Here is a 25,770-nt window from a genome sequence, read left to right as displayed (position 1 = left end):
GTTACAGTAATACTATATTCAATGTGATATTAGCAAGTGATAACACACATACTGTAATTTGTAAACCCATCCTAAAATGTGACATTAAATTGTGGCATTCCCATACACCAAGGAAAAGGACAATTTGCATTAGTCTTCATTTCCATCTAAGTACATTTATTAACTAATTAAGTCACACAAAGAGCATGCTTACCATAACAGAACTGGTCATAAATAATTGATATAGAATTTGTTAGGGAATTATATGTAACCTCCTATTGTTTTCGAAAAAAAAATTTGGAACATCCCCTCTTAAAAGATACAAATAATTTAAAGGTTAATTAATTTTGAATAACCTATAACCTTCCAATAATCCTACTTAAAAGGAGCATAAAACATGACTAAGACATTTAAGGCTTGCCATAATTTTACTTACAAGGAGCATAAAACATGACTAAGACATTTAAGGCTTCCTATAATTACTTACATGGAGCATAAACCATGACTAAGCCATTTAAGGCTTCCTTTAATTACTCACATAGAGCATAAAACATGACTAAGACATTTAAGGATTCCTATAACCCTACTTACATAGAGCATAATACATGACTAAGACATTTAAGGCTTCCTTTAATTACTCACATAGAGCATAAAACATGACTAAGACATTTAAGGCTTCCTATAATTACTTACATGGAGCATAAAACATGACTAAGACATTGACGGCTTGCCATAATTTTACTTACATAGAGCATAAAACATGACTAAGACATTTAAGGCTTCCTATAATTACTTACATGGAGCAGAAAACATGACTAAGACATTTAAGGCTTCCTATAATTACTTACATGGAGCAGAAAACATGACTAAGACATTTAAGGCTTCCTATAATTACTTACATGGAGCGTAAAACATGACTAAGACATTTAAGGCTTCCTATAATTACTTACATGGAGCATAAAACATGACAGACATTTAAGACTTCCTATAATTACTTACATAGAGCATAAAACATGACTAAGACATTTAAGGCTTCCTATAATTACTTACATGGAGCATAAAACATGACTAAGACATTTAAGGCTTCCTATAATTACTTACATGGAGCATAAAACATGACTAAGACATTTAAGGCTTCCTATAATTTTACTTACAAGGAGCATAAAACATGACTAAGACATTTAAGGCTTCCTATAATTACTTACATAGAGCATAAAACATGACTAAGACATTGAAGGCTTCCTATAATTACTTACATGGAGCATAAAACATGACTAAGACATTTAAGACTTCCTATAATTACTTACATGGAGCATAAAACATGACTAAGACATTTAAGGCTTCCTATAATTACTTACATGGAGCATAAAACATGACTCAGACATTTAAGGCTTCCTATAATCACTTACATGGAGCATAAAACATGACTAAGACATTTAAGGCTTCCTATAATTACTTACATGGAGCATAAAACATGACTAAGAAATTTAAGGCTAACCATAATTTTACTTACATGGAGTATAAAACATGACTAAGACATTTAAGGCTTGCCATAATTTTACTTACATGGAGCATAAAACATGATAAATACATATATGGCTAGCCATAATCCTACTTACATGGAGCATAAAACATGACTAAGACATTTAAAGCTTCCTATATTTTACTTACAAGGAGCATAAAACATGACTAAGACTGATGGATTGTTTTTTAAGTAATCATCGTAGGTACTGTCTGTTAAATGTACAACATCTGATTCCTCATCAGCCCATTCGGCTTCTTTTTTCTTCTCTGCTGGGGGTTTAGGACTGCAAAACAAAAATATGTGATTATTTCTATAATGAATTCTTGTAGATAAAAAGAGAATAAAAATTGAAGATAGAAAGATCTGGATTTATTTATTATTACTGGTGTATTATCATAAATCATATATGTCCTTTCTCATTTTTGTTTTGATAGGATCCTGTAAATGGAGTGTCCCCAATAAAGTATTTCTATCAAGAGAACTTTCGTTTCTTTTGTTTCATGTTTTATATGTGCATTTCAATTGTTTTGCATATATTTTTTTATATTGAGTTAAACACTCATCAGAGCTTATGTTTATTTGTTTTATACTATTCTGTATGTAGATAATCAATGTTTATGTCTATGTATCAATGTCTATGTTTCAGATCCCCTTTTCAATTATTTTAGATCCAGATTGGCAGAATTTCTGATGAAGTCAAATCCTTTTTCTTATTTTTTTTTCACCTCTATTTTTTATTTTTTTGACATTTTGGAATAGGATTTGTTGAAATTTCATCTACTAATTAAGAGAACCTAATATATCTAAAACAATAGTGCTTTCCTAAAGCTCTGTGAAATAAGCTAACACAATTGTACTTTACTTACTCTAAACACCATTCTATGATTGAATCTTTGGTATTTTCACCTCCATATAAAAATTTCTTCTTGCCATTTCTGTAAATAAAACAAAACTTATTCATTAATTTCAAAGTATAAAGTCAATATCCAATGAGAACTCAATATGCTGTACATTTTCAATCATTAATATTACAAAAGGAAAACTCCTTATATTTAAAAAGAATACTCATTGATTAACTTTTTTTTCACATGTTTATCTTCTACATTAATTTACTAGTGCCTTTACTTTTGACAAAAAAAGGAGCAACACAACATATGTTCTGTAACAGGTAGGTCACAAATTGGATCTACTTATTGACAACATATCATTCTCTTCATTAAATTAAATATATACATAAAGGCAACAAACAGCCAGTCAGCCGACAATGATACATGACAAAGTCAGGGTAATATCAAACTGTTTCCATATACAGAACAAAAGAAAAGATAACTTAAGTGTGTGTGGCTACCCTGGTGAGAATGCATATTAACTCCAATGTGAAGTGAAAGAATATTAAATTTTTAAATAAAAGGAAATTAACCCCACCATTTAAATATGAAAATGGTTTAGCAAACCAAGCTATTTGTAAAATAAAAACAAATATTTGTCAAATTCGGTTATTGTCTCTTTCAACAAGGAATATAACTCTGGAATGAATTATACAAAACTTATAGTGGTTTCTGAAAATTTGTTCATACATACTAGGAAAGCACAAATCTGTTTCAAAGCTAAATAAGAAAAACTATTTGAAGTGACCAAACATAATGCTGATGTAATGTAAGTATTTATTTCATTATAAGATTTTAAAGACAGAAAAATCAATGGCTCATTATGAAGCAAGTTGAAAGAACGTTTATCCTTATTATAAACTGATTCATTTCTAGAGATAACAAATTCGTAGAGCGAGAATTAATTTAACATTTTTCAATGTTGATACACAATTTCTGAGATTACTTCCAAATTGCAGAATTCTTGAAATAGAAATGTCTACAAATATTCCATCTGATTTAAAAAGTTATCATTCATATGAAAAAATTATAAGAGTCACCGATCTGATAAGAGTCACCGATCTGTTAACTAATTTAAATTAGAAAAAAATGTAGCTTATTTAGTGTATTCATCTAGGTAAAACATGGTTGTGGATGGTACACTGTTCATGTAACTGTAATTTCTGTAACTGCTTAATACTATTATAGACTCAAAACATATGAAACAATATCAAATATTTGGTAAATGAGGAGAATAACTATTACAGATATCAAAGCAAACAAACAATATGACTTGTCATATGCATGTTTAACCGCCTTTTTATGTGTTTAAGAAATCAAACATGTAATATATTTAAGGATATATAATTTAATCATTTTTTCTTCAATATAAATGAATTCTTTAATCTAAATTATTAAAACATAGCAAGTGTTGTTTATAACATTAAAATTTAGTGCAAAACCTTCAAGAAACATGACCCAATAACTAAATAAAAATATACCAATTTTGAAAACAAAAATATCATCTGTGCAGCATGCTGACAACAGAAATCTGTTTCCATCAAAATATTTAAAATATAACAACAACTAAAATGCAAATAAATGATTCTTACTTGATAAGCTGCATAATGAACAAATGCTTGAAACAAAGTTATGTCAAAACAAATGTAAAATTCTACATCATAAAACAACAATGAAAATTCTAATTTTCCTAACTTGTCAATTTTGTTCCTTTAAAAAATCAGGAAACTTTTAGAACATAGCTATAACTGAAGGAACAAAATAGTAACTCACATCTACAAATCAAGATACAGTACAAATGCATACCAAATATTGTTGACTTAATATTAGTGGTTCATCTTAAACTGAACTTAACACAAATTTTCATGTGTTAACTATGCAAATGTTGGAAAGTAAGCAATTCTTGGAAATGTGAGGTGCAAATGATTTATCATTAGTGGTTCATTCTAACGTATAATTGACACAGTGACGACAGATGTCCCTGCCAGAAAACAGCATGCCTTAGTCTATCTTTTTGGACTTCATTGAGGTGAGACAATAATGTACCATTAAGCAATACTATATATAGCCTTTATATCAAAGCAAAATAATTTATGAAAAGATGTCATATTGTTTCCTATTTCCATACAACATTAACATGATTAAGGAAAATTAAGTTACATAAAGCCAAAGTGAAGATCGCCTACTGTAAACCAACTCATTTTAGCCAACAGTTTATTTTGGTGAATATCACAAGTAGACAAATAATCTGAAATTAAGTTGTCCAGAATATGTGAAACTTGAATCTTTCCTTGTCTAAATAGATCAAGAATATAATAATATTGCGAAAAAAATAATTAGCGCTAAGTTGACTAGAGAGATTTTTACATTAAATATAGTATGCATGAAATTAATTTGGTTTACAGTAGTTTTATACTACTGCTACTTTTAGTAAGAAATATATATATTTAGTGACAAGCTTGTGAATAAGATACTATATAAAAGTGATATTCTTAAGCTGTGTGCAAAAGTACATACTCAAAATAGTAGATAGTTGGAAAACCTGTTATGTTATATTCAGCACGTAGGGGCATCTGATGGGGCTTATCTACATCAATACCAGCAAGTGCCTGTAAACAAACAACATAGAAATACATAAGAATACACTAAAAAGTCATTACAATATCAAAAACCATAGGATAAAATTCAAATATAATGGCCCATGCCATATGAAAATTTCGAACAAGTCAATGACTTGAACGAATTATTTCTTAAATGCATGTATATCAATACATTTTACTACCAGAAAATTATTTTTTTTCAGTTGAGCTTAAATTGTTGTTGATGGCATATTTTTGATTGTTTAATTTATTCTTAGAATTTTTTAGAATGGAGAAGATATAGTGCTCAACATATTGTATAGACAACTTTTTATATATTTTTGAAAATCTGTATGCTGGCATCTAGATTTCTTTTGGTTATTTGTGTTGCTGGTTTGCTGTATCATTGACATAAACCCCATACATGCCATACATTGTTCTAATCATAAAACAATAAAACAAAATCTATCTACTTTTTTCAATATTACCCACCACTTTTCCTTTAAGTTCTGTGGCTGCAGCAGAAAAATCTGGTTTCATTCTCTTACAGAATCCACACCCTGCAATATGGTGAATTAATTAAGTAAACTTTATAATAATAGTACTATTGATGTATTGACAAAGGAGTATTTTTCTATTTGGAAAATTTTTACTATAAATAAACAAATAATAATTTTCAACTATAATCATGACAATGAGCTCTAATTAGAACTGTTTAAAAAAAATTAGCAACAGGTGACAGGTTAAAAGATAAATGTTTCTTAATATGCAGTGGGATTCTTCGTGTAATTTAGTGAAATTGTCTTTGTTGGGGCAAGGTTTTTGTTTTTTGTATAAAATTTTATAAACCAATTTTTCTATATCTACTTACATGGAGCATAAAACATAGCTAGTATTTTCTTCTTTTGCTTCAATAGTTTACCAAATTGCTGAAAAATACAACAATATTTATTATGTCAAATGGTCAATTTGTACTGGATCCTATTCAATTTGTTTATAAATAACAGGAGGTATAAATAGCTTAATTTGTGTACATGGTTTTCATAAATTGGCTTGCTGCCAGGAAAACTGTAGAAGAAATATATCCCTTGAAAATATTTTTAGCTAACCACAGTGTGAATTACTGTTTCTTTAACTTTTGTGCTATTTTCACATTTCTTGAGCGGTGTGAGAAAATGTTTCTCCTCACTAGTGACACAAATGATTAGAGGAAATTTGATTATGACGTAAAAATTTCTTGGTTTCTTCTAAATTTTCCCATTGTGACGTCATGAAAAAAGGCGACAATGCCTGATGATGTCGCATATAAAGAGCACAACTTTCTGAAAATCTTTGAAAAAGAAGTGAAAAAATCATTAGAGAAACAGATTCAGACACTATAACTCATTATTACGATATTTCTCCACTCCTTGCGCTTTAAATAATAAAATTTAACTGTCTCGAGTGGAGATATATAGTAACACACTTGTTGCAGTGTAGGAATCTATATTTATAACATTGTATTTAACATATTCAGGCAATTGTTTGCACCTGTCCTAAGTCAGGAATCTGATGTTCAGTAGATACCGCTTGTTGATGTGGTTTATAAGTATTTCTCCTTTTTTATAAAGATTAGACCGTTGGTTTTCCTGTTTGAATGTTTTTTTCACTAGTCATTTTTTGGGGCCGTTTTATAGCTTGCTGTTCGGCGTGAGCCAAGGCTGTGTGTTGAAGACCGTACTTTGACTAATAATGGTTTACTTTTTTTAATTGTGACTTGGATGGAGAGTTATCTCCATGGCACTCATACCTCCTCTTTTTATATCTATGCCATGCAATACTTGTTTTATAAATCTAATCAGACTATATTTGAATTCTTTTTTTCATTATTGTAACCTGAATTATCGTTTACTTAACTGCACCCTTATTTTATAAGAGCCAATATTCTTTGATAACACTTCAAATTAACTTGTTGGTTTACAGAGACTATATTTATGTCATATATCACAAGACATACCTCTGGAGTTTCTACATGTACCACATCTCCAGCTGTTGGTTCTTCCTCCCACGGTATATCTCCTGTTGGATCCATCAGAAAGTTCACCAAAGACTTCAAAATTATAACAGAGATTAGTATGTCAAATTGCATAGAAATATTTACATAAGTACTTGCTCACAATGTAATAGTCTGCAGGAAAACATGTCACACTGACATAAGCCAACCAGTCTTTGCCCTAACCCCTACATGCCACATGCTTAAGTGAGAAGCATAAATATAAATTATAATAAAAATTATGTTCATAATTATCTTATAAATATAATGTTGTTGATTTACTGTCATTCATAAAGTAACACTTCATTTTTATTTCATGATGATACGTGTCCCATGGTTAAAGTGTTCAACCAAATAAATGTTTCCTTTAGTGATTTTGCCGCAGTAATTGAAAAACACAATCATGATGAATTTAGGAATCAACAAAAATATAATCTTTCCTGAATTAAAAAATGGTACCTATTCATAAAAATATATCTACACGTATAATATAATAATATGAGTACTGTTACCTTAGAAACCAGTTTTCTATCATAATCTTTATTGAAAGATCCATCCCTAAAAACATACAAAATCTCTTTTAAATGAGATCAAAAGTAGTGTTATTGTAATGTTTATGGTATTGCAACTGGGCTATTTAGGCAGTCAAAACATGAATTGACAGTATACATTTTGACTTTGATAGGGTCACTGACCATATTTAGTTTCTTTTGTGATGTTGATGATGTATTTCTATAGAGTCTTTTTATATGATGTCACAGAAGAATGAGAATGTAGATTTCTAACAATTTAATTTTTAACAATTCTTACGAGTTGCAGTATAAAGAATATGCATGTATGAAGATCTGCCTAGTATTTCCATCAAGTTTAGAGCCAACTTCACAGCCAAGAACAATTATTTATTTTTGGACACTTCTTTTTATACCACAATTAACAAAACTTTTTTTCAAATGAAATCTTCTGGGTCAAAACAACAATAATGAATCTGTTAACAATTAACATAAAAATTCTGTAAAATCTGTTTTATTTCACTCCATACATAAAACTTCTTAAAGTCAAAGGGCATAAAATGATGATTATTTAATACTTACTTGTAATGTTTTACTTCTATAGTACTTGGAGACACTTTCTGATTCTTACATAACTTCTTAGCATCACTACAATGGAAATCAATAAATCAACAATTGACATATATTCATATTAACCTTTTGAATCTATTGCTTTGTAGGAAATTTTGTTAGCCTTCCACAGATGTTTTTGGTTTCGTTTAAAGTTTCATCCATATGTCAAGTATTTTTTTTAGTACAGTTAAATTAAATAAAATTGAGAAAGAAAATGGGGAATGTGTCAAAGCGACAACAACCCGACCATAGAGCAGACAACAGGGGAAGGCCACCAATGGATCTTCAATGTAGCGAGAAACTCCCGCACACGTAGGCGTCCTTCAGCTGGCCCCTTAAAAATGTGTATACTAGTTCAGTGATAATGGACGTCATACTAAACTCCAAATTATACACAAGAAACTAAAATTAAAAATCATACAAGACTAACAAAGGCCAGAGGCTCCTGACTTTGGGACAGGCACAAAATTGTGGCAGGGTTAAACATGTTTATGAGATCTCAACCCTCCCCCTATACCCCTAGCCAATGTATAAAAGTAAACGCATGACAATACGCACATTAAAATTCAGTTCAAGAGAAAGTCTTTATTTGACAGTGGGAGGATGGCAAAAGATTCTGATCAACAGTTCTTATTTTCAGTAAGGTTTGATGCAATTAATTAACCACATGTATGCTCTTTCAAAATGTAAAATTAAGTTTTCAAAACAAAACAGATTTAGCTCAAAGTTGAGATGAGAATGACCTATTTCAATGGGGGATGTTTGCAAATCATAATCCATGAAAAATACACCTGACATAATTCAACAAATTCTTGTTCTATTTCTTAAAACATTTATAAAGGTAAAGCATTGTAGCATTTAATCAAGATATTAGCTCAATGTCTTGTAAGTATACATGTGTGATTTTAGATCTTTTTTTATATAAGGTAACTAATCACAAATATATTTTACCTGCAGTCAACCAGACCCAGGGTGGCTTTACCCTTCATCTGTTCAGCTACATCTTCAAACATGTTTTTTAGCTTCCCATACTCTTTGCCTGTAACAAAAATCATTAACTAACATGTGCTGATACACTTAAAAGACAAACAGGAATTTTCTTTTACCATAAAGATCAATATTCTGATAAAAGCAGTTCAAGCAAAGACTCAATGCACTATTAATATTTTACAGCTGATTTCATTCAGTGTGTAGGGAAAGGTAGAATCCTTGGTTTGCTTGCATATTAGCTGAATTGTGAAGTCATTATTAGGTAAGGTATATGACCCTTCTTTCAAAGTAGTCTTGTCTTACAGACAGGTTATCTGTCTGACTAGACTACTCTTAAAGGAGGGTAGTTAACCTAACATAATAATGACTTTACGGTTCAGCTAACAAGCAAGCTAACCAAGGATTCTACCTTGCTCTACACACTCAATGAAATCAGCTGAAACAGTAATTACATATAAAATATCAAGGCAGTCTCAGCAGGCAAAGAAAAACTGCAGTGGCGGATCCAGAGGGGGGGTTCCGGGGGTCCGCACCCCCCCTTTATTTTGGCCGATCAATGCATTTGAATCGGGACATATGTTTGCACCCCCCCTGCACCCCCCCCCCCCCTTTGCCCTGGGCTAGCACCCCTCCTTTCGAAAATTCCTGCATCCGCCACTGAACTGGGAAGACAATTTTATCATAGCAAGCATATACATATTGTACAAGAGTAGACCAACAGAAATTATCAAGCTACATTGTAGATCTATGCTCTTTGTTTGCTTGCTTACCTTTTTTACTGTTTAAAAATCCTTTTTATCTATTAAGTTTAAAGAAAATAACAAAAAAATGCAATAAATGCGTACAAATCATTGTTGAAGGGCAATATTAACTACGAAAGAGTACAAAAAATATGAATATTATGATAATATTAAAGAATATGTAGAACTTGACATGTTGAGCTGCTTGAACATTGTTGACATAATCAGATTTTCTCTGCTATGATTTTCAAGATACAATGTATAAGACAAAATAACATGTATTTTACCCTCATATTCTATTTTAACCATACTTGATATCTTGAAAAGCTGTAAGCCAAGTTTGGTTGAAATTCTTCAAATAGGAGAAGATTTTTGAAAAAATTGGGACGCTAATGGGTACCAATAGCTCACCTGGTTAGGTAAACTAATACAATGTAGTATTACTACCACTGTTTTATTTCTTAGTATTAGTATTTTGCTAAAATAACATTTTTTCAAAATATTGTGCAGAATTTTGTTTCAAATAAATAAAAGAATAATAAAAATAATAAGAACTGACCAAAAACAATAAGTCTCCAAACTTTGTTTGGGAGACTTAACTAGAGGCTCCAAAGAGCCTGTGTCGCTCACCTTGGTCTATGTGAATATTAAACAAAGGACACAGATGGATTCATGACAAAATTGTGTTTAGGGTGCAATCAACAGTTTTTTTCTATGACGTCATGTTTTGAGGGACCATGCATATGTGACCCTTATTGGTGGACTGATTAATAAAGATACTTGTATAAAACTAGATATCACTGGAATCAGAATGTTCTCTAGTTTATAATGAAATAAAAATAATGTGTACTTTTAATATATTATAAAAATTTCATCCAATGAACATGGGGGGAAAAAAGGTAGAATTTTAACATAAAAAACTTGAAATCAGGTCAAGTGCACACCCATGAAGACATGATCCATGCACATTTTTCATAATCAAAACTGTATGAATTTTGTAGGTTTTTACCTGGCCTTTCAAAAAAATCTTGTTTCAGGGTACGGTTTCCTGCTCCGAAAAGAGCTACAGTGGCTGCAAATAAGTTTTCAATTTTCACTGCTAAAAAAACAGACTGTTTACAGTGTTGTCTCCCCTCGAAATATGTTTATTTAATATAATTTTTAAAATTATTTCAATCATTCAACCTGTTTTAATTGAAAGCTAATTAACTAATTTTTACAATCAAATACAAAAAACATGATACTTTTTCACCAAGTAAGTAAATAAACAGGGGTTTTCCTCCATGGTTATTTTTAGACGGGGAATAACCCCTAGTTTTTAGTACGAAACTGTTTATAGCACCCTTAAGTGATGATGATGTGTTTGTACTGAACATTCTTGCTGCTTACAATTATCTCTATCTATAATGAACTTGGCCCAGTAGTTTCAGTGGAAAATGTTAGTAAATATTTACAAATTTTAAGAAAAATTGTTAAAAATTGACTATAAAGGACAATAACTCCTTAGGGGATCAATTGACCATTTTGGTCTTGTTGACTTATTTTTAGGGCTTACTTTGCTGTACATTATTGCTGTTTACAGTTTATCTCTATCTATAATAATATTCAAGATAATAACAAAAAAACAGCAAAATTTCCTTAAAATTACCAATTCAGGGCAGCAACCTAACAACGGGTTGTTCGATTCATCTGAAAATTTCAGGGCAGATAGATCTTGACCTGATAAACAATTTAACCATGTCAGTTTGCTCTAAATGCTTTCTTTTTTGAGTTATAAGCCAAAAACAGCCTTTTACCCCTATGTTCTATTTTTAGCTGTGGCGGCCATCTTGGATGGAGGGCCGGGTTACCGGACACATTTTTTAAACTAGATAACCCAGTTATGATTGTTGTCATGGTTAAATTTGATCCAGTAGTTTCAGAGAAGAAGATTTTTGTAAAAGTTAACAGACGAGGACGACAACGACGGAAGACGGATGCAAAGTGATGAGAAAAGCTCACCTGGCCCGACGGGCCAGGTGAGCTAAAAATGGCATGAGTAAAGTTTTATCCTGTCTAGTACTACAGTAAAATTTAAATTACATTTAAGAAAATGAAATTCAAGGTTAATTCCTACAACTGCAAAATTCAAGGGAATATTTTTTTTCAAACGATTTTCATGTGAAATCAGATGTGACATACTATGTTTTGTTGGTACATGTATTACACCTAATTAGAAATAAGCCATCGATATAAGAGATAACCTTATACATGTATGATGATGTAACACTTTTTAAAATACATATATAACCAAACAAAACATATTACTTGTAATATTCATAGTGGAAACAAACATGACAAATAGCACTGTAAAGAAGAAAACATATTTAATTACAAATATTTGACATTTAATGCATTACTAAACTATTAAATTAATTAAACAAAAACGACATGAAATGTCTTACTAAAATATTAAATTAATTAAAAAAATTTGACATTGATAGTTAAGTGTTAGTATCTTAAAATTATTTTTGATGAGAATTACTGGTTCAGAGTATTTAACCTAATAACAAAGTGATTCTTTACATTATGTATCTAACAGTGTCCCTTCAATTTCAAAGGGGGTTTATTGATATCTGATTGGAAAGCAACTGATTTTCACATAACAGATACCTGCATTGAAATTAACAATGGGAATCAAACAGCTGTGTAACATACAACATGTAGGACATGATTGTTAACTGAAAATGATTAATTAAAAATTGCAAGCTGTTGACAATAATTTTACTGTACATGCTATAGGCACTTTACAGAATAAATCCATGGATGATTCAGTACAGCATTTGGGGTTTATATTTTTACTTGAGCATTGTTGAGAGAGACAGCATTTGGGGCTTATATTTTTACTTGAGCATTGTTGAGAGAGACAGCATTTGGGGCTTATATTTTTACTAGAGCATTGTTGAGAGAGACAGCATTTGGGGTTTATATTTTTACTTGAGCATTGTTGAGAGAGACAGCATTTGGGGCTTATATTTTTACTTGAGCATTGTTGAGAGAGACAGCATTTGGGGCTTATATTTTTACTAGAGCATTGTTGAGAGAGACAGCATTTGGGGCTTATATTTTTACTAGAGCATTGTTGAGAGAGACAGCATTTGGGATTTATATTTTTACTTGAGCACTGTTGAGAGAGACAGCATTTGGGGCTTATATTTTTACTAGAGCATTGTTGAGAGAGACAGCATTTGGGGCTTAAATTTTTACTAGAGCATTGTTGAGAGAGACAGAATTTGGGGTTTATATTTTTACTTGAGCATTGTTGAGAGAGACAGCATTTGGGGCTTATATTTTTACTTGAGCATTGTTGAGAGAGACAGCATTTGGGGCTTATATTTTTACTAGAGCATTGTTGAGAGAGACAGCATTTGGGGCTTATATTTTTACTAGAGCATTGTTGAGAGAGACAACATTTGGGGTTTATATTTTTACTTGAGCATTGCTGAGAGAGACAACATTTGGGGTTTATATTTTTACTTGAGCATTGTTGAGAGAGACAGCATTTTGGGTTTATATTAATCATTTCCACTTGAGAGAGAAAAATGGTAAAATTTTATCACCTGATTTGGCATAGATGATTAGCAGATTTGTTTTTGTCCTGAGTGTCTTCTTAAACTCTTTTGGATCATCGATACCTTGTATAAGGGAAACTTTCTGTCTGGCACCCAACTTAACAGAAACATTTACCTACAAAATGAATAACATATATATTTACATGTAAACATCATTGGTAAAAGCCTAATAAACCATTCATTAACAAAATAGTATGTATAATATACTTGTGAAATCAATAAACATTTAAAAAAATATAAATGACTAAGAGATAAATTATAAGAACCAAAACTTTATTTAGACATGTTATGACTTTTACATTTGACCTAGTGACCTCTTACGTGGTCTTCTTTATCTCAGAAGGCATTGTTCATAATGTTTGGGAAATATAAAGTTTTTCATTTAAAAGATTAGAATTTTGTACAGTTTTGTTTCAATATACATGTATATTTCAGATTTCCTACTTACATGACTCAAGAAAATTAAGGTCTACATATTAATTCCTTTTCATCTATCTCAATATTTTTATACCTTTGAAACATGGAGAGACCTTTAATTTTTGTTGAGATTTACTGCCAATTACAGAAGCAATAAAAAGTTAAGGGTAAGCAATTTGGGGCATAACCATGGTAACAAAAGGATAGGTAGGGAAACCTTGATACATCATGTACAAGTATTGTGTTTTCTTTTTTGGCCAGAAATCAACTTATAATATTACAGTCAGCACATGGTCAGGGGTACTACTTATACAAGTAATTCTTATTTGCTTGAGGAAGTAAAAATAAATATACACTTATAAGTTAATTTGTAGGATACTTGTACAAGTGAATTTTATTTATTTGTACATGTTGTGTAGGTAACAAAAAAATTGGCTTAGTTATGTCCCATAGACATTCAGACTTTTTTACTTGTATAAGTAAAAAAGTCATCCTATCTTCTTTTCTTGAATTCTTAGGATTTCTTTGCTCTAATAGAATTTTAAATTGTCTGCCCTTTGCAGATGTCTTTACTTATCATTTCAGTGTAATTTCATGGGCAATGAAAATCCTGTTTGTCTGTTATCTTCAGAACACTGGTCATTTACAAGCCCCAAGGAGCAAATTTTGAAGGCCTTGCACAAATACTTAAGATCTGTGCACAATCAGTTTCTTTGTTGAAATAATGAGATGAAACATTGAACTCTTATAAAAAATTATGAGCTAACCTGGGGAAAATCATTAAAGGCATGATTTTACATCTCTAAACTTGAGAATTTTTGTGAGATTGTAAGAAATACATTACAAGTGATTTTTTGAGAAAATTAAGGGGAGATTATTCAAACATTATATGTTATAACTAACTTATATGTGTATATTTTAAAATAATACTTGTACAAGTACTACCCATGAGTGTATTAGAACTGGCTTGTTGTTTAGACTGCTTCAATATTTATTAGTACATTTTTGAATTGTAATCCTATTTTAATTAAGCTGTAGATCTCATCTAACATGCTCAAAGACCATGAAGACCAACACATGTACACACACACATGGATGTATGCTCTCCTTCAATTTTAAAATGTAAAAGTATAATACTATCATATAATCATAATCGTGTGTATCAGTGACAAAGTATAACGTACAAAGGGAGATAACTTATATTTAACTTCAATTTCATTTGTCTAGCACAAGTTTTGTTATTAAAAATTTGCTCTCTATAAATGCTATCTAATAACACGACTGACAAAATGTGTGAACAACCATATTCTTAAATCACTAATAACCTGAAAGCATCTAATCTCAGCTTTACTTTCAAGAAATTGTCTTAGTTTGATCAAAATACATTAAATTAAACCACTTTCTTTTAACAAACATATTTAAGTTTAAACATGTTAAAAGTAATTTCACTACTCAACTTTTCAAATCCAAGTGTTCTGGTTCATAAATTTTATTTACTTACATTGACTTAGGAACTTCATTAATGTATAATATGCTAATGTAGATGTATTCGTTGAAAATTAAGTCACATTTCAACTTTTATTGTAATTCTAAGGACACATTAAATATGAACAGTTTGTGGTAGGGGTTTAAAATTGTGATTTGTACTTTCTGTGTCTCATTTAAACATCTATAATTTTATTAAATTGCTTTGTTTCAGATTTCAGCTTCATGTCTACTTGATGACATACAAAACAGTCATGTGACAGTCAGCCTTGGGCTCTGAAGTTGTGATACATGTACAGATAATTTTGTATTTAAAAAAAACAATAATATCAACTAAAGTTTATCTTAAATAAATCAAAATACAATGTTCTGATTTCATATTATTTGAATTTTGAAATTCCTAAACTGACAGCAGTTTTACAAACCAATTAGTACAAAAAGACTTGTTTGGACTTTCTGTTTTAATTATGAATCAAATGTCCTGGTCATGCTGTTGACCTAAGGTAACTTTTGGGTCAAAACACGCCTTGTATTGTTATAAGCTGTCAGAACATTGTTTTTTTTATGTAGATTTTTCTGTGAAAATACCCTTATTTGAAAATATGTATTGTATAGAACTTCTTTCAGAGAGTACATGTATGTGTATCAGATGACTCAGTATCTGATCATTGATGGTTGATATAGAAAAACAATGCCAACATTCTTTTACATTCATTTTGTTGACATGCTTGACTATATACAAGTATATCATAACTAAGAACATGTGTACATCTATGACTGTAATGATGTATAGAGCATGACAGCAACAGTCAGTGGATATATTTTTGTTCAATCAACAATGCATTTTGAATTTATAATGGTGCAAAAGTTTTTCGGGTACCTGAAAATTAATGTAAAGTATCAAAAAATCATTACCATTAAGATTAAAAGCAATAAATATATCCTTGCCATCCTTATAATGCCACGTATTGGTATGTAGCCGGTAGCCTTATCATTTGGGTAGAGCTCTTCACAGTTAAGGTAAAAATCTCCTTTTTCCCGAACTTTTTATACATTCCATACCTTCCTGTCTTTACTTGACATTACTGAGATTCCAAATACAAATATTATGTTGTCTTAATGAATTATGGTTAAATATAAAATATCTTCCACGAATCAAATTAATGTTTAAAAACACCGACAATGAATTATTCAAAAGAGAGAGAAAAAATAGTTAAACTATATACGTGATGCTTAACTTAGCAATACCGGAAGTTCTATACTTGGCAACATTCAACATTCCAAAATACAAAATACGTTCAAGATGATGGAATTAAACTTATCACGAGTTGATTACCTCCAGGTTGAATTTCATTTATCTACATAATAACATATCAATAAGTTCAAATTAGAATTAATGCATACTTAAAGGCTGCACTCAAACTCAAAGATGCAGATTGTTTTTCCTGCTTGACCAACAATGACCAACAGACCAAGCTTTAACTGTTTAAGATAGGCTAAAGTTTACTCTTTATATTCCACCAACTATATCAGATATACAACTTTTTTTAAAAGCGTAGCTTCCCTAACTTTAATATGAGGGAGGTGTGACATGTACCTGTGAAAGAGAATGAAGTCGGAAAAACTTTAGGAATACTTTAATAATTTACTGTGCCTGTCTGTTGGTCTCATTGGGGTGTTATAAGTGTAATGCGGGATAGGCAGATGTTTTTAAATCCTGACATGTGAAAGTCAAAACAATTAAGTGTGAAAACAGGAAACAAAGTACGACGGGACACGGGAAATTACATGCTACCATACATGTGAACCTCCCGACGGGAGTACAATAATCCCGTTTTCAGGGGTCTCCTCCCGTCCTCCCGTTTAGGAGAAAAAACTCCCGTGTATGAAATATTTCATGAATGAAAATTTTCAGCCGCCATATTTGATAATTTCTTACTACTGTACAGGTGTAAATGACACCTGTGTTAAATTTTACCTGTAAATCATAGAAGAAGTGTAATTATATGGCTTCACTTGACAGCTTGGGTGTCAAACATACTGGTAATCAACGATGTTTACCTCTGGCTAACTGCTGTTGTGTTATAAAAAACTTTGTGTATTTGGTTACTTCCCTTTGATTTATCCTGTTTTAAGTTATTTTGCTTTTAAAAATGTAAATTGTAAAAAGACTATAAATGAATGATATTTTAATCAAATTATCAGAAAAGGATGGTTATTAAATAAATTTAAATGTTTTGGGACAAATAAAAAAATATAAATTTATAAATTATTTTAGCAATCTAGACTTCTTTTCAAGGATTAAATTGAAGTTTATATAGTAAGTCTCTCTACTAAATTGAGAAAAGAATTTACAATATGTACATTTTGTATTTAACACTGAATAAAAAGCCTAGATAGCAAAACCTTGAGATAGGGAATTGTTTACTTTAGTATATAAGACTAAATTGATTTAGCTAAAGATAGCAAAACGTTTTACACTGTTTGAGACTTTTAAGTTTTATAGAAATATGACTCTCATAATGCTTAAAAACCATGCAATACTAATGTTAGTGTTTGTTATTTTTCTTATTAATTTATCATGTTGCATATATATACATGTAAGTACCTTTCTATACAAATCTATACAGATAAGATAAATAAATATAATGATTTATTTGCAAGCATTGAATACTCAATTATCAAAAACAAAACAAAACAAGAAAAAGATTCTTCTTAATATTTTATTTTCATTCAAATAGAAAGGCAATATAAAGGGTACTATAAACATATTACAATTTGATGGAAATTTGAAGAAAAACACCATTTCTACATCATACGGTTACATTTACGACAAAATTTATGTCGATAAAAAACCTCCTGATCTGAGTCCTAATCTCCTGACCAAAATTTCCAAATCTCCTGATCTGAGTTTCACAGTCCATCACATGTATGTGCTACAAATGTATATTATGGCAACGAAAAGCGGGATACAGGATTCTCGATCACTAAACAATAAGAGGGATCTGACCCCCAATGAGACCCCCTTTATTATATCCCGTTATGTTAACAGCAGATCTATAATATATATATATAAACATTTATTGCAATATATCTGGTGAGAAAATAAGTCTAAATAATTAGGAGGTCTTCTTTTTTGCTTTAAGGCTGTTTAAGCAGGCAGGTGTTACCAGTGAAAAATAATTCTTTTCAGACTTAATATTCTAACAAAATTAAAACTAGACTAACAGACTAAGGTTTGAATTAAATTTTTCCCCCATTTTACATTTTTTTAATCACTATCATGACTTTAATTGGTTATTTACCTTTAATCATCGGTGATTTGTGGCATGAACAGAAACCATATATATCAATTGATGAAGGTTTTTCATGGCCATATGGGCATATTATGTAGTTGCAATTGAAATCATCTACCTTTTATGCTACCTTCAGTGGCAAATTTCCTAGGTTGAGCTATATTTACATTTGTATTATCTCTATTGACATTTTTCAAACTAGCTCTGAGTATCTTCATCATTACATGATTACTTGGAAGTGCTGTCCAATATTGTAATTGCATAGTTGAATATTTCTGTGCAACAGATATATCTTATGAAGCTATTGCTGTCAGAGTGCAATTTAAAAAAAAAGACACTTAATCATCATATGATCATGATCATTTAAATATCATAAACTAAATTTGACAAAAGGTGTGTGTTTCATTCATGTCTGTTAAGTCAAATATATATATGAATTAAACAAAAATGAAATATAGGAGGTGTTCCGTTAAAAATGTACTCTAATGGCATTATAGATGTGGTGTTACAATATAATATTATTATAATAATAATATAATTAAAAATCATGGAAACTGTAATAGATATAAAAAAAAAAACATTTATGATAAAATAGCAAGACCTCATATAAGTTCTAATTGCCAAAAATATTCAGTCTACTTGTTATTTGAGATATTTTTGCATGTTACAAATCAAATATAAGAATTTAAGTCCAATATGAGATCATGAACCCTGACAGCCAATGGGGCAGGGATATAAAGTTTTATCTGTGAATTTTCATGAGCCTGTTGGGTTAGCTATCAGTTTATTTGGCCATCATATATCATGCAGATTGTCCAGTCAAATAAGAATCTATATTTTGTTAATTGACAGTTTCACAAATCTGATATGTCTCATATCATTATAGGTTGGAGTGACATCACAAAAAACAACAAAGTTATTTCCTGGAGCTGTAGGCAAAACACAAAGGGTGAGTTTATTATTTACCTAAAGCTACGTACAGAGTTCCTACTCAGGATTTTTGTTAAAGATAATTAGATTGAGACACTATTGACTGTATGGGAAAGTTAAACAAAATAATGAATATCAGATTTTCTGTTGATATGAAATACAGGTATGTGGTACATGTATGGATGCCAACAATAAGGCAACTATCCACTAAATACTGAAAGATTGGAACAGATTTAGAACTTTATCAGATCTTAATCTTTCTGCTTTTATCATGTTGATATGAATACCAACGAAAGAAAAGAGCAAACTTAAAAAATAGGACCTGAGTTCTTACTTCTAATAGTACATGTTGATTAATCACAGAATGTTTTTTTCTTTATTTTGCTGTAGATTGTAGTTGGTGATCAAGATGGATTGTTACAATGTCTTCAGATGAAAAAAGGAGATGCTCAGGTTTGTAACAAATATTTACAGAAATTATTGAGTTTTAGTATAATGTAATTCCATTTGTTTGATATAGACTTATAGAACTGTCATAAGAAATGTTTCTATTATTAGTATTTGATATAGATGGGAAAATGGATTTAATGGATTGATTGTAATTTCTGTCTTACTTTCCATCAGCATGATCTTTTTAGAATGTTGGTTCCTTATAAATTATAAGGAAAATGTTTTTTACACCCAGTAAACATGGTAAATGTATCAAAATTGGAAAAATAAAAATGATATTACCTCAAATGTAGTTTATATCATGCATTTAAAAATATCATTTAAAGTATGGATTACAGGCCAAAACTATTGGTCAAATGACTTGTTTTCTTGTAAAAAAAAAACTAAACAAAATAGTACAGTCTTTTATAAAACTTACATTTTCTGAGTTAGTTCCCCTTATATGTCAAAGTTGAAAAACAAAAGATATTTTTTATTTCTAAGAAACAATCGTAGAATATGATTTATCATGATTTTCTTAAATAAGAAGAAAAGTCTTTCAAATTAGTTGCATTCATCCTTCAAAATTTGCACATTTCAATAAATCTCTAGAGCAAGTGTTTTCTACCATTTTTCATTTTTTTCAAGTTGGTAGAAGACACACAATCAACTTCAAAAGAGAAAATCGTTACTTCTATATTATTCTATGCAGTTTTGAGAAATCCATAGAAAATTCAAAATAAATGGTACATGTATACAATTTCATTTGCAAAAAAAAATTTTTTTTTATAAATGTTTGGAACATTTCTATGACTGAGGTTTAGGCGAAATCTGGAAGAAATGAAATGTTAACAATATGCAGACATGGTGATCTTAATGTGTTTATTTTACTATTAAAAAACCCAACAACCAAAGTCTATTATATAGTTATTAATCTATGATGTATCTAGTAAGTATATTCTTTTTAATTATTTGACACAATCTTTATTGGACCAAGGGGTGAAACTGAAAAATAGTTAACCTGACATTCTGTAACAAAACTAAACACTTCTTTTCAATATTACTTGATTGGTACAGGAAATTCTTTGTCATATATTTGAACAAGTTTCAGCTTTTTATGAAATATTTATTTTAAATATTTTACTTAACATTTACAATATTCAATAAATTACTATTTTTTTGCAGGTTATTTTTAAAGCCGTATCACCAAAGGGCATAACTAGAGTAGAACTAGGAGGACCAGTAGGGGGTGCTAGAGAAAGAGTATTTTTATCAACCGGGTCAGAGATCAAAGGGTTCACAAAGAAAGGCAAAAATTTTCTTTCGTTTGATACAAATTTATCAGAACCAATACAATCAATGTAAGTTAATGGTAGACAACTCTTCACATTGATAATTACATTGGAAAATTATATATGCATGCTAGAATAAATACCGATTTGTTAAACAATAAAAATATGTTTCTTTCGAAATGTTTAAAATGATGATGTACATGTTAATTTAGAAATAAATAGACATACAAATTACTTTCAGGGCACTGAAAGTTATATGATTTTTTCATGAATTTGAAGATATACCTGAAAACAAGATTGACGGAACCTATTATATAAAAATAAGTAGGCAAGGAATGATTAGCAATGAGACAACAATCCACTAGAGACCAAAAGACAAGAATGTGAATAACTACAGGTCACTGTACTGCCTTCAACAATGAAGGACACCCGAACCATATTTTAAAGGATAAAAGGCCTGATAATGAGTGATAATGAGTGATTCATACTAAAACAATAAATAAAATACCACAACTTCAAGAAGCTACCAACTACAAAGTTACAAACACTAGATTACAGGGGCTGTTGATAAGCAAATTAAGAATGTGGCAGGGCTAAGCATGACTCATCTGTCCTACTTACCTGGGACAGTGCTGTTATAGAACTTCATAAGAAGAAACTGTAAAATCAGTTGGAAAGGGCTTCAGTCAGCAGATCTGTACAGTTAACAAAACAACATAGCTACAAAGTACTGGTCTAAGAGTTTTGACGTTACCCAAAACTAGTTTAATGCCCAATTTTAGCCAATAAATTAATCATGTTTTCCTAGACTAGAATATCTGTCAGTTTAACTTCAATTGATTTACTGTAATGACATCTTTCTTCTTCCTGTGATATATAAAATATACTATATACTCTGAGAACATTTGCTTATGGATATTCCATTTATTCTGTGATGTTCAAACTAAATAAAAAAAAACACAGCTTGACAAAATTTATATGCATTATTGATGTCAACAATTGTGCACAATTATTTTGCCTGCTGAATGCATATAAAAACATATCAAAGGTGTATTAAATCAAGGATAAGACATTATACTACAGTCTATGTAAAAGTCCACGAGATTCCAATCCTTCTTACTACACAAATCCTTGATTAAATTATGAATTATTCCTGTCAAAAATACTATTGACAGAGTAGTTTATCTCTTTTTTAGTAGTTTCTTTACAAATAAATCCATGAATAGACCAGACGGTGATATAAGAAGCATTCATGTTATTAATATACAAAAAGACGATTTCTTTTAATGTTATAGGTTTGTAGAAGGAGCTGATTTATTTACATGTGGAAACTATGTATATAACCATTATAAAGATTGTAAAGATACCAATTACTTCTTGTCTGCTGATAAAATTAGTGATGTTCTTTGTTTACCAATGGAGAAGAATGATGATATTACCCCTGTTCTAGCCTGTCAAGACAGAGTGCTTAGAGTTTTACAGGTATCTTTAGTATTTCTTGTTATAATAGTGTTTGAGTTTCATCTGAGACGAAAGTGATTAAAACTTAAACTGGAAATGTCTTTTCTATGCGGCCAGCATGTAGAAAACCAATTATTCTGTTTTATGGTTTGGTCAGCTTTTAGTACACATGGTTTCTTATTTTCCGCTTTCCTGATCATCTGATACAAATGAAAACTGACTGTTTTAGTGTGAGATAATGGTTTACTTTTATTACAAAGTGGTTTTGATGAAGAGTGGTCTTATTGACACTCATACCACATCTCATATCTAATGAAAACATGAACTACTTAGACCAATTGGCCATTGAGGTCCTTGTCATACAGATCCTTCATTTACATGGTATGGTTGATAAGTATCTAGACACAACTGAATTATGTATAAATTATATCACTGAATTTAATTACCAAATTATTAAATTTAAAAAAAAAAACAATGAAGTTAATGCAAGGATCCTTACCCTCTCCTAACCAAATCAATTATGTAGAAAATTGTAATTAATTTCAAAATTTGTTTACATGTACTAACATAAGAGGGATTAAACTAGAAAATTGTACTTTATCATTTGTTGTGGCCACTTAGCTAATTTTTGTTCTTGTTGATCTGCTTATAGAGCTTTACATATTAAAATAAAAACCAAAAAAGTGCATATTAAAAAAATATACCAAAAGAAGAATAGAAAGTGTACACATTAAAAACAATTGTGTTCACCTTTAAATCTCACAGTTTATATGTTTAAGTATCAAACTGTAGATATGATGAGTCACAGTATATTTTTCTTCCATTATAGGATGCTGAGTTGTTATATGAGGTAGAGGTGCCTGGTCCTCCTGTAGTATTACAGTTGTATGGTAAAGAAGCAGGTAATATCAATACTGTATATTTACAATATTTTATAAAATGGAGAAACAAAATATGCTACTCTTATTGTTCCAAGCTTAATGGTAAATTCATTAAAAGTATGTTCCACTTATACTAAGGACATGATTTGGACAATAGTTGCTACTTTTTTTTAATGAATCAGTTGAAACTATTGGAATTTTTTTTCCTTTTAAACTCTGGGTTTTTTAGTTGTATTTCAGTACATGGGTTTCACACTTTGGGATGTTCACTGAAAACATCCCAAAGGCTAACTTGAACACTTCTGTTCATTAAATTTATGTTTTAAAATAACACAAAATACATTTAAAAGTTTTTTAATGAAATCATATAGTCTTTTTTTGTTGTGGTCTTGAAAAACTTGTTTATCATTGTTCCTCAGCCAAAATAATATGTTACATTATTATAGACCATGGTTATGGAGGAATTTGCTACAACGAGGAAAACAGATTAAAAGTTCCATTTCCCATATGTTATGGTAGGAGGATCATGGTTTCACAAAAAATACACATGCTAGGGGTTTATACACAATTCTAGACAAATGTTCTCAAAATTATGTGTATGTCAGCACTTATTTTGTTCTTGGTTAAGGAACATGTTTGCAGTCATTTCCTGGTTTTAGGTGAACCTTATTTTGATGGATAAAATTACAGCACTGTAAAGTTAGCTAATACAATACATTTTTGATTTATATTCAAAATGGGTTGCAGTTTTATCACTGTTTCACACTTTGATAGCACATTTGGTGACTCAGTGGCTGAGTTGTCTATGGTGTTGGTCATCATTTTCTTATACAGATGTCTTAATCCTATCACAGTTACAGTAGAAGATATTTACTTTTTTCAAGGCTACACTGGATGCTTCATTTTATAATGAGGTTTAATAGCTCATTTCTGATTGTCTGTGGTGTTGCTATGTCATTCAAGTTTTTTCATACGTAAAACTGGTTACCTTAAAATTATTCTATAAAGAAGTATCAAAACTGAGCAGGAAAAAAAATATCACAATGTATTTAGGAAGGAAAAACAAATACTGTAAATTCAGAAATTATTGCGAGGTTTTTATTATTGCGAAAAATGCCACAGAGTTGTAAACACAATAATTTAAACTCGCATTTTGAAATATTTTATATGAATTAAACAGGATTTTTCTCAAAATCATAAAAATTAAAATCGCATTTAAGTCTAAATTGACAAAATCGCAAAAATAAATGCACGCAATAATTTCTGAATTTACAGTATAAAATTTTGTCAATTCAGACTGTACCATATGGAAAGTTTCATTCAGCATTATTCTGCACAGATACAGAGATTAATATATATCTATCAAGTTACATACATATATATGCACATAATTTTTTACTCCTTTGAATTTATGTTGAAATATATATAATACACCAAGTTTTACTTATCTCTGTTCGGATATAAAGAAATGATTATCTTGTTTCATAATTTCATTTATTATAGATATATCTGATGGAGGTATATATATTGTGAATAACCATAACTTAAAGTAACAGAATTGTAAACCATGCACTAATCAGCTTGTTTCTTTGTACACATAAAAAAAAAAAAATCACCTGTTTTTCCTATATTTACATTTGAATGACCATCTTAGATATCCTATGAGTGATATTTTCACGATAAGTGTATGTGCTTTTCCATTTCTCTATAATTGCCTAGTAAACAGAAATCTTGTTCCATACTTTTGAAACAGTAGAGCATGATTCTGACTAAAAAATTTCATCATCTATTATGAGAATCAAACAGATGACCTCTGTGTACAAAATATCAGAAATCGTAACCGACCTAGCTTAATAAGTACTTTCCAAGCTCAGCTTATTACAGCCAGCTTAGTATCTATTACTTAAGGGAAGGAAGGAATCATGTTAAACTACCACCATCTCAAGAGTCAGCAAACCATTATGACTCCACAACACAAACCCTGACTAGATATCACCTTAAACCAACATAGTTTTTCTTTAGTTGGTTTCTAAATATAACACTATAGCATGAATATCACTAGTAAATCACATTGACCTCTCCTGGAATAGAAACCAATGTCCTCCATGTTTGAAG

At 30.3% G+C, this 25,770-nt stretch overlaps 2 protein-coding genes across 6 annotated transcripts in view; one reads left to right on the top strand and one right to left on the bottom strand.

Annotated features, from left to right (window-relative positions):
- Nucleotides 1–16,411, bottom strand: part of LOC143064166 (protein disulfide-isomerase A5-like) — a 30,989-nt gene extending 14,578 nt beyond the window's left edge. Inside the window, exons 1-11 of the mRNA XM_076236800.1 lie at nt 16,282–16,411; nt 13,453–13,579; nt 9,075–9,162; nt 8,094–8,159; nt 7,515–7,560; nt 6,967–7,059; nt 5,842–5,899; nt 5,463–5,530; nt 4,909–5,000; nt 2,371–2,439; nt 1,651–1,787 (exon numbers count right to left, since the gene is read on the bottom strand). Coding sequence (XP_076092915.1) covers nt 1,651–1,787; nt 2,371–2,439; nt 4,909–5,000; nt 5,463–5,530; nt 5,842–5,899; nt 6,967–7,059; nt 7,515–7,560; nt 8,094–8,159; nt 9,075–9,162; nt 13,453–13,579; nt 16,282–16,317 — 880 coding nt within the window. The 5' untranslated portion in view covers nt 16,318–16,411. The remainder of the gene's footprint in view (nt 1–1,650; nt 1,788–2,370; nt 2,440–4,908; nt 5,001–5,462; nt 5,531–5,841; nt 5,900–6,966; nt 7,060–7,514; nt 7,561–8,093; nt 8,160–9,074; nt 9,163–13,452; nt 13,580–16,281) is intronic.
- A 151-nt stretch (nt 16,412–16,562) lies between these two features.
- Nucleotides 16,563–25,770, top strand: part of LOC143064165 (BBSome complex member BBS7-like) — a 31,449-nt gene continuing 22,241 nt past the window's right edge. For 2 of the 5 annotated variants that reach the window (XM_076236796.1, XM_076236795.1), the window contains exons 1-7: nt 16,563–16,708; nt 19,549–19,611; nt 19,983–20,045; nt 21,207–21,382; nt 22,609–22,795; nt 23,604–23,676; nt 24,102–24,170. In XM_076236796.1, the coding sequence (XP_076092911.1) occupies nt 16,670–16,708; nt 19,549–19,611; nt 19,983–20,045; nt 21,207–21,382; nt 22,609–22,795; nt 23,604–23,676; nt 24,102–24,170 (670 nt within the window). In that variant the 5' untranslated portion in view covers nt 16,563–16,669. Of the gene's footprint in view, nt 16,709–19,548; nt 19,612–19,982; nt 20,046–21,206; nt 21,383–22,608; nt 22,796–23,603; nt 23,677–24,101; nt 24,171–25,158; nt 25,174–25,770 lie in introns of all 5 variants that reach the window. The other 3 variants (XM_076236799.1, XM_076236798.1, XM_076236797.1) reach the window with 2 other exon arrangements.

This window comes from Mytilus galloprovincialis, chromosome 2 (genome assembly GCF_965363235.1).
Source record: "Mytilus galloprovincialis chromosome 2, xbMytGall1.hap1.1, whole genome shotgun sequence".
NCBI lineage: Eukaryota > Metazoa > Mollusca > Bivalvia > Mytilida > Mytilidae > Mytilus > Mytilus galloprovincialis.
The sequence above is the reverse complement of the archived record's forward strand: the minus strand, read 5'-3'. Positions and strand labels throughout refer to the sequence as shown.